The sequence below is a fragment of the Haemaphysalis longicornis genome, unplaced genomic scaffold (genome assembly GCF_048455015.1).
Source record: "Haemaphysalis longicornis isolate Haplotype H1 unplaced genomic scaffold, Haemaphysalis longicornis Haplotype H1 scaffold_7, whole genome shotgun sequence".
Taxonomy (NCBI): domain Eukaryota; kingdom Metazoa; phylum Arthropoda; class Arachnida; order Ixodida; family Ixodidae; genus Haemaphysalis; species Haemaphysalis longicornis.
In genome coordinates, this window is record NW_027526422.1 from 87,257,998 (window position 1) to 87,270,753 (window position 12,756).

The 12,756-nt window shown below is 51.1% G+C and overlaps 1 protein-coding gene across 1 annotated transcript in view; it reads right to left on the reverse strand.

Annotated features, from left to right (window-relative positions):
* L(3)80fj (lethal (3) 80Fj) overlaps positions 1-12,756 on the reverse strand; it is a 140,807-nt gene that overhangs the window by 53,127 nt on the left and 74,924 nt on the right. The window contains exons 29-33 of the mRNA XM_077677967.1: positions 11,189-11,425; positions 5,390-5,584; positions 5,078-5,296; positions 4,828-4,977; positions 3,203-3,317 (exon numbers count right to left, since the gene is read on the reverse strand). Of these exons, the coding sequence (XP_077534093.1) occupies positions 3,203-3,317; positions 4,828-4,977; positions 5,078-5,296; positions 5,390-5,584; positions 11,189-11,425 (916 nt within the window). The remainder of the gene's footprint in view (positions 1-3,202; positions 3,318-4,827; positions 4,978-5,077; positions 5,297-5,389; positions 5,585-11,188; positions 11,426-12,756) is intronic.

Genomic DNA, 12,756 nt, shown 5'->3' on the forward strand with positions numbered 1-12,756 from the left:
TTCCGCAAATGCATCATGTTGTTGGCCTCAAAAGGGTCTTTTGGGTAAAATAAATGTAGCCGAAAGGCAAACTTTCTTGGCCTATGGGGATAAACCCATAGACGCCTTTTTCCTTCAAGCCGTGCATGGTGCGGCTATCTCCATCGGACATCACGGTTGTGTACCGCAGCCCATTCTTGGAGAGCGAGCGCTTGAACATTATCAGGGCTGCCTCTACCTCCATGCGTCCTGCACCACAGTCAATGTTTCGCTGACACTCATGGTCTGCCAGCCAATCTTCGTAGCCCTCATCTGAAGCTTTGGGTCGGATGGCGCAACCTAAGCAAAAGTTAGAGAGGACTACATGATCAATCACCAAGCCGGTGTACACTTCAATGATGCAGCCCACTCCAATGTGTGACAACCATCCCCTTGTCATCCACGTGCCATCAAACATCACATCTACGTTGTTTGGCGGCTGACCAAGGTCCGAGTACAAGTCCTTGATGGCACGCACACTATCAGCTTCAGAGGCTCTGCAGTGTCCTCGCAAACCTGAACCACTTTCCTCAAGTGCGCTTGGAATGAATGTCTTGTGGTGCAGGCCTCTGTGGGACAAGTTCATACCAGCACAAAAATCTGACAGAGCAGTCACCCCCTTCCCGATGCTTTGAATACTTTTCAAAGCCCTCATATTCACTTCAAAAAGAGTGATATTGCCAGATCCTTCGGTCGTTGGCGAGGAAAAACGTTCTACACGGTGTTCACAAACCGAGCACGTCACCTCGAGCTTCACGGCGAGGCCGTACTGCCGGTCAGGCTTCCTCAAATCCGGCGCCGCCAGCCCGCACTTGCCGCACCTGACGTGCGCAAAAAGGTCCTTCAGCATTGCAAAATCCACTAAGACAAAATCTGTGCCGGATTCTTCCTCCGAGTGCGCCAAATCCACTTCAAGGAGGTCGAATTTCCGCTGCGTTGCTGACTTGGTCTCCATTCCGCGCTTGACCTCGTCCGCTTGTTCCGTACGCGCGGCGATCTCCTCCGCCGTGTAATACCTCGTGTCAAGCCGGCAGGACGTGCTTGGACCAGGTATGGATTCCGGAGGTGGTTGGTCAGGCGATGGGGCAGGCGAGGCAATACGAGGCGGCGAACGATTCTCATCCGGCGGAGTCGAGCGGCCCGAAGTCGCACCACGCGACCTTGGGATAGGCGGACGACGCTTTCGCTTCCCGTGTGCATGACGGGTCGTCTTCTTCAAACGTACGTCTCCTGGCATCATTCACGAAAGTACACGATGGAAGAATTAGAGGAAACTGTAAAAAAAAACTGCTCTAAGCGAGCGCGGCGCCAGAAGAGCGGACTCCGTCAGACGAGCGTAGCAGACGCCATGATGGCGACCGCCATGACAGCAGTCGCGCCGACCAATGGGAGGGGTCGTACGGCGAACTCAAACCGCGCGCGCCCGCTCTAGCCAATCGGCGGCCGAGAAGGTGCCTTCGGAAAACTGGCAAGGGCGGTCGTTCTACTCAAGCGACGCCATTTTGAGATATCGCAAAATGCGCACAAAGAAACAAGCTTCAAAACAAGACCAAGATGGCGGCGATCGGTCGGCTGCTTCGCCCGCGGGGCGCGCGGGAATTTGAAGCAACTTTTGCCCAATTCGGGGCATTTCGTGGCCCTCGAGGCGTTTCAAAACATGATTTTAGAGTATTTCCCGATGGAATTTCGCGTTGATATTTTGAAGGCAGGTGCTTGAAGGTACAATAATTCCAAAAATTGGATTTTCTCAAAATCGATATTTTGGCCATTTTTGACCATTCTAAGACCCGCGTCCCCCCTTAACTGCTCGACCTGTTCGGGGTGCAGTGACAACCTCCTGCTCGTCACGACTCCACCGGATACCGAAAACATCCGCTCACTTGAGACACTAGTGGCTGGCATGCCCGAGCCCGTGCACATTGCCGCGCGCTGATACAGTAAAATCTCGATGATACTAATCTCGCGGGACCGCGAAAAATATTCGTATCATCCGAAATTCTTATCAACCAACACAGACCAAAAAATTGAGCGCTGAAAAAAGTTTTCGTTTATTTCTTTTCTTACTTTCGCGTGAAGAAATTCGTGATTTTTTCTGCTTTTTCTTAACCCCCATGTCGCAAAGCAGTCCTTTCTGGAGCACGTAAAGCTTCGCGCTCGTCTCATCACTCGCTGTGCCCAAGCTCGCTACACGCCGCAACAGTCAAGCGTGAACCGCGTTGTGCGTTTTTGCACGCGATTCGCTCGCCCAGCTCTGCGAGCGCTCTATTTTCACGCCCGCATCGACGATTTCGCGCCCGCGGTAGCGCCTACCTCGGTCAGAAAATGACGCACGACGTGTGCGGCAGAATGGAGGAGCCTGACTGCGATGAGATCGAGATAGCCGGCTTGGCTCCACCGGAGATGGTTAGGCTTAGCACCCCGGCAAATATTTTATGGGCACTTTCACTAGCGGCGCGGATGATGTTTTATAGTACCGGTTTCGCATGCATTATCAGCTCCTTTACCGCACAAGCAACTTCGTGTCTCCCTTCAGCCGCATTTTAAAGAGCGGTTAGAAGCAATCGCTCGAGCGGCTGCGCCACTTCGCGGCTGGAGCCGACGCCATGTTGACGCCGCCGGCCGTGCCGCGCGCAGCGTGGGGCTGGTTTCGCGGCGGTGTCAGCGCGCATTGGGCGTGCGCAGAGCGTTTTCGCGAGCAGAAAACAGCCCGGCCGAAGAGTGACAAACAGGGGAGCGAGAGCCGTCACTTGCTCATTCGGCAGTCGGGTGCCTCGCCGGCTCGTTCGTATCTTCCGCCGGGCCGCGCAGGTCCATTCGTAACAGCCGAAATTTTTCCCATTGCAAACAATGCAATTTCGCTGGGACTTTTCGGAAATTAGTATCATCCCGAAATTCACACCCCCAGAATCGTATCATCGAGAGTCCACTGTAACTATGAATAAACACCGATACAGTGGGCAAAAGCACGTACCGTTCGCATTGTATATGCTTCGCGACTTTGCTTCTGAGACACGCTCTGAATTTATTTTTTTAGTTTTGGGTGGCTCGAATATTTCGAACAATAACAGTGTCGTTCGAATCGAATCGAATACCAAAAAATTCAAATTGAATATTCGAAGTTTCGAATATTCGCACACCCCTACCAGAAACTCCTTCACATATGACCACGGCCGTGTGATCTTACCGGACTTGGTCCTCCAGAGGTCATTTTCGAGGCCAGCCAGCAGGGAGGGAAGAGTGAGCTTGACACCGTGTGCAGTCAGCTTGCTCATGACAGCCTTGGCAGTGTTGTCCGTGGCCTGAGAAAAAAGCAATAAAAAAGTGAGCCGTCTAAATTCTGCCATAAAATGCTGTAAGATATTAAATTCTCTTTCCAACCTCCATAAATGGTAGCACCTGCCCTGACATGTAGAGCTAGCTACAGAGAGCCACAGCTGGCCCTTCATTGTGAGCCAGCTAACAGACAGACATATTGAGCTCACATTTTGCTCAGCTGTTTCTCGTGGGGACGCACCCGATACACTCTTCGAAAGGTACACACCCTCCATTAAGGGACAGAAGTTACACATGCCAACACTTGCAAAAAGCATTGGCTGATGAATAATGAAACTTGTTGAAGAAAAATTTCAAGGGCCTTAACGATGAAAAAACTTGCGTCCCTCTTTGGGAAAACATTCCCCACTGACAACACCATCCTATCTAACTACGCATGCAGCCCACACTGTGCACGGTAAAAAGCAGCACAAAATTTTCAGCTTAGCTTAGCCAGGCTACGGTGGGTTGGGTTGGGTTATGTTAGGTTAGGCTATGGTTAGGCTAGACTAGGCTAGGAGATATTAGTTTAGGTTAGATTAGCTTAGGCTAGGCTATATTAGGTTAGCTTAGGTTAGACAGTGCGCAAGGCGACAACTGTATTTTTAGCAGCTCGAAACTCCCACCATGCCCGCTCCTGCAACGCGCGCAAAGTTGGACGCTGCTGCACCCGCGAAGCCATTCCTACTTTCCTCTCGCTGCACACGGCACGCAGTCAATGCACGCCGCACACACAGCGGCGGTGCGCTCGCCTGCAACTGTTGTCACTCGCCAACGCACACCACAGAAGCTGCGGTTTCCCCCCCTTCCCCTCCCCCTGCCCCCTTTTTTTTTGCTGTTTCAGCCTTATCCTTCACCGCGCTGCACGCAATTTCAGCAGCATGAATGCGCCAGGCAGAAAACGAAAGACACTAGACGTGAAGGCGGCTGCGACAAAAGCCGTCACATCGGGCACGAAGATGAGCGAGCCGTCGTTTGTACCAGACAGATGCATTAACGTCCAATTACGAAATTCTTTGCGTCTAAGCTTGTTTGACATACGAGTTACGTATTTTGCACTGCAATAAAGTAGGTGCGCGAAAGTTCCTTTTTATCTTCAGAATGCGGTTACTTTGTTGTGTACCACCATGCGGCGCGACGCAATTTCACCCGCTATTTGTTTTGGGCAAGTACAGCGTCCAATAATATTTGCATAAACGCCCGCTATGGCTACAGCGAAATATTGGTTACAACGAGAAAATCGCCGCACCCCTTCAATTTCGTTATAACGAGGCTCGACTGTATAAGCAAACTGAGATCAGGTTTGAAACTGAGCTTCTTTCCTCTTCCTTGCTTTCCTCCAGAAGAAGCACCAGGTGGACAAAGTTGGCTCCATCTTCCGGGAAATTTTAGGCAGCATTTGTGCAATTGGGTGGCTGGATGAGAGCAGGGAAAGCTCGACGCGCACGCAGCAGCCGCAACCTCGCAGGAGAAGGCGCCGCCATCATGGACACCCACCTCGCGGACGTACTGGTTGCTGTCGCCGAAGCAGAGCAGGAGGTGGGGGAGCACGTGCACCACGTACGGCTCAAAGAGTCGCCCCAGCACCGAGCAGAGCATCTCGAACGCTAGCAGGGCTCCTTCCTTGCGCCGGGCGTTCTTCTTGTCCTGTCACGACCAAGAGGAGGAGGAGGAGTTTTTTTTTTTTTTTTTTTCGCTCGCTCTCAGCGAAGTGTCTCTTGATGCGAAGGAGAGAAGGGAGGAGTACCTGGACGGCTTCGGTGAGCGTGTTCATGATGTCGAGCTGCTTGAGCGAGAGGATGCCCAGTCCGCGCACCAGCCCCGCCAGGCCGTAGGCGGCCCCCCGGCGCTCCCCATACTGCTCCGAGTTGAGTAGCTGGTTCAGCAGCTTCTGCACCAGCACGGGCGCCTCGTCTTTGATTGCCGGGATGAGTGGTGGCAGGCAGGTGGCCACCGCCTCTTGCACCTGGGACGCCAAGGAACCCGTTTACTCCCAACCAGAGAGAGTGAGAGAGAGACGAGATTACGCTCTGTGCTGGGGGAAGGAGGAGGACAGTACCTGCTGGGAGGGGGTGGCCAGGGTGTCGATGAGGCGGTTGACGATGGGCTTGACCTTCTGGTCGTCCTTGTCCAGGTGCCGGGCGAGGGTGCCCATTAGGATGACCACGCTCTGGCGCACCTGGTCGTAGCTGCGGTCCCGGGGGGCCTTGTCCAGGAAGTGCTCAAACAGCGGTAGCAGCAGGTTCACCTTGCTCTGCGCACAGGGCGGGAAGGAGACGAGAATCGACTTCAAGTTACTCCTCAATGACTTGTGGGGAAGGGAAATGTTGAGGCTCAAAAGAGGACATCAAGGTGGCAGAAGAGAAGTACCCTCGTCACATGGAAACTGGTGAGTGCTTGAAGCTTGGCCATGTGCACCTAGCCTGTTTCATTAGTTATTACGAATTCCCGTGGTACTTCCCCCTCAAACAGCTGAGGCACGCTTTTGAAATGCGAGAAGATGGCAGTAAACTGACGGACAAATAATTAAATAATTTTATGCGCCTACCAACACTGAGCTATCTAGCCTAAGCAGTTATCCTACGAACAGTCAGCAGGTACCGGAAACTTCAATTCTTGCCATCTGTCAAAGAAGCCATGTGGCTAATTTTTAACTGGATTTTCATGTTCAACTTTCAAATACAGTGTAGACCGCTTATAACGTATGTCGCGGGAGCCGCAAAAATCCGCACTATAAGCGGTACCGCACTATAACCAAAACACGCGCTAATTCAACCACATCGCCACCTATCTCTCAAGTCAACCTATATTTATCATCACTCAAACGCACAGCACTTAAAAACGAAGGCACGGTCTATATTTCGTATTATTTTTAACATCAGCCGCTGCTGCAGTGCAAAAGCGCAGTCTCACAAACGGCGAGCGCGGCTTCAAATTCCGTTGTGTTTGTTTTGAAAGACCATGGCTGCGTTTTTAGCGTCTATGAACAGATGCCGCAAGACGTGATAAGAACGCCAGTGGGATTTTTTTTTGCCCCACCTTGTGTTCACGATGCTGAAGGCGGCTGCTTATCAGCGCAACGTACTGGTGGTGGAAATCTTCGGCTTCGCGCTGCTCAAATGTTCGGAAAGGGAAGCGGTGGCTTATCTGCAACAACGTTCTAAAGCGTGAACCGCGTGGTAGATTTGGTATCGCGAAAACGTGCAGTGCACGCCAGCGCGGATACAACTGGCGTGGTGTGGGCGGCGCGGTAAGAGGCGGCAACATGGTGTCGGCACTGGCTGTGAAGCGGTGCAGGCAGTTCCAGTAAGTTTCAGCGACCGCTTCTAACCGCTCGCTGACATGCCGCACGGGGCGCAAGCGAAAGTGCTCATGCAAGAAAAGAGCTAATAATGTGGGCGAAAAGTGGAATATAAACTGCCATCCACGCTGCTTGTGAAAGCGCCCATCAAAAAATACCGCGGTGGTAAGCCTAAACATCTCTGGCGCGGCTAGCCGGTTCGGAGCGCTGAGAATCTCCCGTCATTAGTTACGCGTCTCCCCATTGGTGCAAGTCGTCAGGCTCCTCCCACCGCCACGCGAAGAAGCCACCGCGAGCGCGGAATCGTCGACGCAAGCACGAAAAAAAAAAAAAAAAAAAAAAAAAAAAAAAAACTCGCGCAACGCCGATGTGCACGATTCGTGCGCGAAAACGGGCCATGCGGTTCACGATTAATAAAATCAACTTGCCGCGCGCGGATGGGGAGACTGTCGCTATCTTCCGAGGTGCATCAAGCAAGGTCAGTTGTGGTTATCAGGTACGCACGAACTAAAGGGTGCCTATTTTTTTTTTTTTTCTTTGGGTGTCTACGTTAGTGGAGGGCAAGGGGTGCACGCTGCGTCAGATGGCCGATTTCATCCTTTCTTTCTTCTTTTGCTACCCTAAAACGATGCCTCAGCTGCGCCGGTCGATCAGCAGACCCGCCGAAAAACCGCACTATAAACGGTATTGGGCTTCGGCCAACCGCATCTTAAGCGGTATGCTTATGCATTGAGTTCTATGGGAGGCAAACCGGTGGTCGCAAAAACCCGCGTTATATCCGGTCCCGCACTATAAGCGGTTACGTTATAAATGGTCTACACTGTATCTATCATTTAAATGTTGCCCTTTTTTCTCATCATTCTTGCAATTTAAGGGCTCAAACATGAAAACGCGCCAAAATTACACTTGAGCTCTGAGACACACCATACAATGGGGAGTACGGGAAATTCAACCTCAGGCACATCCTGCCATTTCACTTTTCGCCATTAAAGGAGTATTGACAAAATCTTCACAGTATGTTTTTTCTTTCTTTCTTTATATATTTTTTAAAATATTTGCTATGGGTGCCCACTGGCCCAGTAATCTTTATTTTATTGTAGGGTTTAACGCGCCAATGCAACGCAGACGATGAGGCGCGCCGTAGTGGAGGGCTCCGGATTAATTTTGACCACCTGGGGATCTTTATCGTGCGCCGAAATCTCGTACACACGGGCGTTTTTGCTTTTCGCCTCCATCAGAAAATCGGCCGCCGTGGCCGGGAATCGAACCCGCGACCTTGTGCTCAGCAGCGCAACGCCTTAGCCACTGAGCCACCGCGGCGGGTGGCCCAGTAATCATAGAATGGCACATTAAATTGTCACCCACAGCGTAAATAATTGCTTACAGCCTGTTTATTCGTGTAAGTTTCAGTTTTGACGAAACGAACTTTAAGGTGGCCGCCATGACAGGAAGGCGCTCTTGATGTCACCGTTCTCGTCCCGCCACAGCCAGTATGGATGAGCACGCTCGAGAAATTAAACGAGCGTGTCCAGACTGGCCGTGGTCGCATGCACCCTGGGCGGCATGACATCAGTCCGACAACCGTGACGCAACACACAAGGCGGAGCAGTGTGCGCCAACCACAGCGAGTGCCTTGGCTATGTCTCAAAAGCCCGTACGTCGGCAGTTCAGGGCAAGGCGCTCAACGCGTCGTGCTGACGCCGATGTCGAAAGGGTATCCCTTCTCAGCTTCGCTTGCACGCAAAGATTTAACATTTTCGTGACCGCGGGAAAATTGACCAATTTTTAGGCGTCCAAGAAAACATTTTTTTTTTCTGCTAAAAAAATTGGTTAGGCACTAGTTACAGGAGCACAAAATGCAGATTATTTAACAGCCTTTCCAATAACACCAGTTTTTCAATTAAATGTTTTCATTTATCATAGTTGCGAAAAAAATATCAAAATCAAAATTTTTGTCGTTGTCGAAAAAAATGATAAAAAAGAGTTGTGTACAATAAACCACTAGTACAGTTAAACCTCGATGTAACGAACTTCAATGTAACGAAACCCTCGATGTAACGAACCGCAGAATTATTTGTAACTTCAAGTGTATGCACACCATGTATTTTCACCCTCTGTGTAACGAAGTCCCGTTTGCCGGAATTTCAATGTAACGAAGTTTCATGGAGAACGAGGCACGATATTTAAGTTGTAGAAGTAGATTTTGGGAGACGCAAGCACCGAAATGGGGTCCCAATAAAACGCGAACGGCGACACGGGCCGCCCAATGCCGCGGATGCAGCCTGCCATGGAGTCTGATTAAGTCCCTTGCCTACGAACTGCGTGGCGTGCATACACGGCTGGCGCACTGTTTCTGTCGGAGCTTAATCGTCTACGGCTTAATCGGCATCAGCGTGAACCGCACGCAGCGTTTTCTCCCTGCAAAAACGCAAAACGCGCCCCGCAAGCCCCAGGCGCGCTGACGCAGCCGCGGAGACCACCCGCGCGATGCGGGTAGCTCCAGCGACCGCTTCTAACCTCTCGCCGAAACGTAACTCGAGGGGCATATGAGAGGGGCATGCGAGAAAAAAAGCGGATAACGTGGGCGAAATTTTCATTGTGAAACGTGACACGCGACGCTTACGAAAGCGCCCATCAAATATCCTCCGCGGTGGTAAGCCTAATCGCCTCTGGCGTTGCCGCCGCCGCCGCAAGCCGCCGCTTTGCACTTCGTTCGAGTTCGCTCATGCTTGTTGGGTTTCGTCGTCCCAGCAAGCATTTGTGACTTGGACACGCGTTTCTTTTTTCACACCGGCGTCCGCGATTGCGTGCCGGCGGCGGGAAGTGACTCGCGCTGCGCGCGGCAGTGGGAGGAGCCTGACCAATTTCGCCATGGTTTCGCCATGGTTTCGCCAATGGGGAGGCGCGCACCCTATGGCGGGAGCTTCGAAGCGCTAGCTCGGGGATGCCGGCTGGCTAGACGATAAGGCCGCCGCGAAGGATATTTGATGGGCGATCTCGTAAGCGGCGCGTATGACGTTTTACAGTGAAAATTTCGCCCACGCTATCCGCTTTTTTTCTCGCATACCCCTCTCGTTTGCCCCTCGAGTTGCGTTTCAGCGAGAGGTTAGAAGCGGTCGCTGGAGCTACCCGCATCGCGCGGGTGGTCTCCGCGGCTGCGTCAGTGCGCCGGGGGCTTGAGGGGCGCGTTTTTGCGGGAAGAAAACGCTCCATGCGGATCACGCTGATGCCCGCGTAGACGATTAAGCACCGATAGAAACAGAAACAGTGCGCCGGCCGTGTATGCGCGCCACGTTTTCTTTTTCAGGAAACGCTTCACGGGATGAACACTTCATTATAACCGCGAATTTCAATGTAGCGAAATTTCAATGTAACGAAGTAAATTACGAATTTTACCGACTTCGTTACATCGAGGTTTAACTGTAGTACAAAAAAATTATAATACATTTTGTAGGAAAACATTTCAAAAATACGCCCTAGAAAAAATGTCGACTTGCGCGGAACAGTTTGTCAGATACAAAAAAAAAAATGTTAGTTCGCTTGGTGCTCGTGCCACGCAGTGAAGCCCGACCTCCATTTCAAAATTTGCAATTTCAGGTGATTCCCTGGAAGAAATCTGGCGGTTTGACATTATCAGAGGCATCAGTTTGCCCCCACATAGCATAGAAACATCTCGTCAATGACTGACTTTGTATTTACAGCCAGCATAACATTTGGGACAAGTACGCGATGCGGAAAAACATGCATAAAGCTGAAAAGAGAACTCCGCGGTTGATGCTTGTTCACGTTCACGTAGCAGCGCTAAATGAATTTTGCGATGCAGAAATGAAACCAAAACTGTTGTAAACTGTTCACGAATGGTCCTGTGGTAAGTAGACCTACAACACAACTTAGAACAACGTGCGCAAAGGCAATAAAACTGCCTAAAATCATAAAGCAGCTTTGCAAACAGGCACTGCTCGACATTTTCAGCTGATTTCAGGGATTATTACTGTCAGAGTACAAACCTGACGATTGAAAATAGTTTGCTGATTCACCATTCATGCCCTGATAAAAAAAAAATGAAATGCTGATGCAGAGTAATTAGTAATTACGAGTGGCACGCATTTCTTTGGTAGCAGTGACGTGCGATGACCACGCCCCTTCTCCAAACCCAGGTGATTCAAACGCGTGTCATAAAATCCGGTTTTTGTTGCAAAAATGAAAACAAAACTGACTTTGAAAGGGCATTTTCTGATCTAACTCCAAACGGCTTTATTTGTTCCAGTAATGCCTGGAACGTAATGAAACGGCGCTCCCAAAGTATCATTCAAATTGAACGATTTTGAATAGGCGCGGTCATGAAAGAGTTAAAGTATGCTATACTGAATGGTTATACTGCTGAAACTTTAAGGGAGATATCTCCAAATACAAAGAAAGATTTTTACATAATTATCTCAGCTTTGAAATTTTGTGCCCAGTACTCTTGTAAGAAAGCCAACCCAATGAGGAAAAGAGTGAAATCCGCAAACAAGAGCGCGGTTGCCCGCCACGCGACGAGGAAGAAACGAGCCTCACGTTTCCATGGAAGTCGACGAGGGCGGTGGCAGCGTCCAGCAGGGCCTTGTGGACGGCGGGGCAGGGGTCGGCTAGGGCCTCTTGCACGTAGAACTCCATGAGCTCCGTCACCACGGCCGAGGGAACCAGAGGAGCCAGCTGCGCCAGGGCCTGCCCGACACCGCTGCGGGGCTCCCACACATCCGGCGGGCGCTCGGCCACCACCCGGCCAAAGCTGTCCCGCACAGGCTCTGGACGCTGCGCGAAACACTTTCATTAGACTGGAAGTCTGCAGCCTTGAGATGTTATTTTTCTATTTATTAATCCGTTCAAGATACAGTGTAGACCATTTATAACGTAACCGCTTATAGTGCGGGACCGGATATAACGCGGGTTTTTGCGACCACCGGTTTGCCTCCCATAGAACTCAATGCATAAGCATACCGCTTAAGATGCGGTTGGCCGAAGCACAATACCGTTTATAGTGCGGTTTTTCGGCGGGTCTGCTTATCTACCGGCGCAGCTGAGGCATCATTTTAGGGTAGCAAAAGAAAAAGAAAGGATGAAATCGGCCATCTGATGCAGCGTGCACCCCTTGCCCCTCCTCTAACGTAGACACTCAAAGAAAAAAAAATAGGCACCCTTTAGTTCGTGCGTACCTGATAACCACAACTGTCCTTGCTTAATGCACCTCGGAAGATAGCGACAGACTCCCCATCCGCGCGCGGCAAGTTGATTTTATTTATCGTGAACCGCATGGTCCGTTTTCGCGCACGAATCGTTCACATCGGCGTTGCGCGCGAGTTTTTTTGGTTTTTTTTTTTTTTTTTTTCGTGCTCGTGTCGGCGATTCCGCGCTCGCGGTGGCTTCGCGTGGCAGTGGGAGGAGCCTGACGACTTGCACCAATGGGGAGACGCGTACCTAATGGCGGGAGATTCGAAGCGCTCCGCTCCGAGCCGGCTAGCCGCGCCAGAGATGTTTAGGCTTACCACCGCGGTATTTTTTGATGGGCGCTTTCACAAGCAGCGTGGATGGCAGTTTATATTCCACTTTTCGCCCACATTATTAGCTCTTTTCTTGCATGAGCATCTTTGCTTGCGCCCCGTGCGGCATTTCAGCGATGGGTTAGAAGCGGTCGCTGGAACTTACTGGAACTGCCTGCACCGCTTCAAGGCCAGTGCCGACGCCATGTTGCCGCCTCTTACCGCGCCGCCCACACAACGCCAGTTGTATCCGCGCTGGCGTGCACTGCACGTTTTCGCGATACCAAATCTACCACGCGGTTCACGCTTTAGAACGTTGTTGCAGATAAGCCACCGCTCTTTCCCTTTCCGAACATTCGAGCCGCGCGAAGCCGAAGATTTCCACCACCAGTACGTTGCGCTGATAAGCTGCCGCCTTCGGCAAGGTGGGGTAAAAAAAAAAAAAAAAAAAATCCCGCGGGCGTTTTTATCACGTCTTGCGGCGTCTGTTCATAGACGCTAAAAACGCAGCCATGGTCTTTCAAAACAAACACAACGGAAGTTAAAGCCGCTCTCGCCGTTTGTGAGACTGCGCTTTTGCCCTGCAGCAGCGGCTGATGTGAAAAA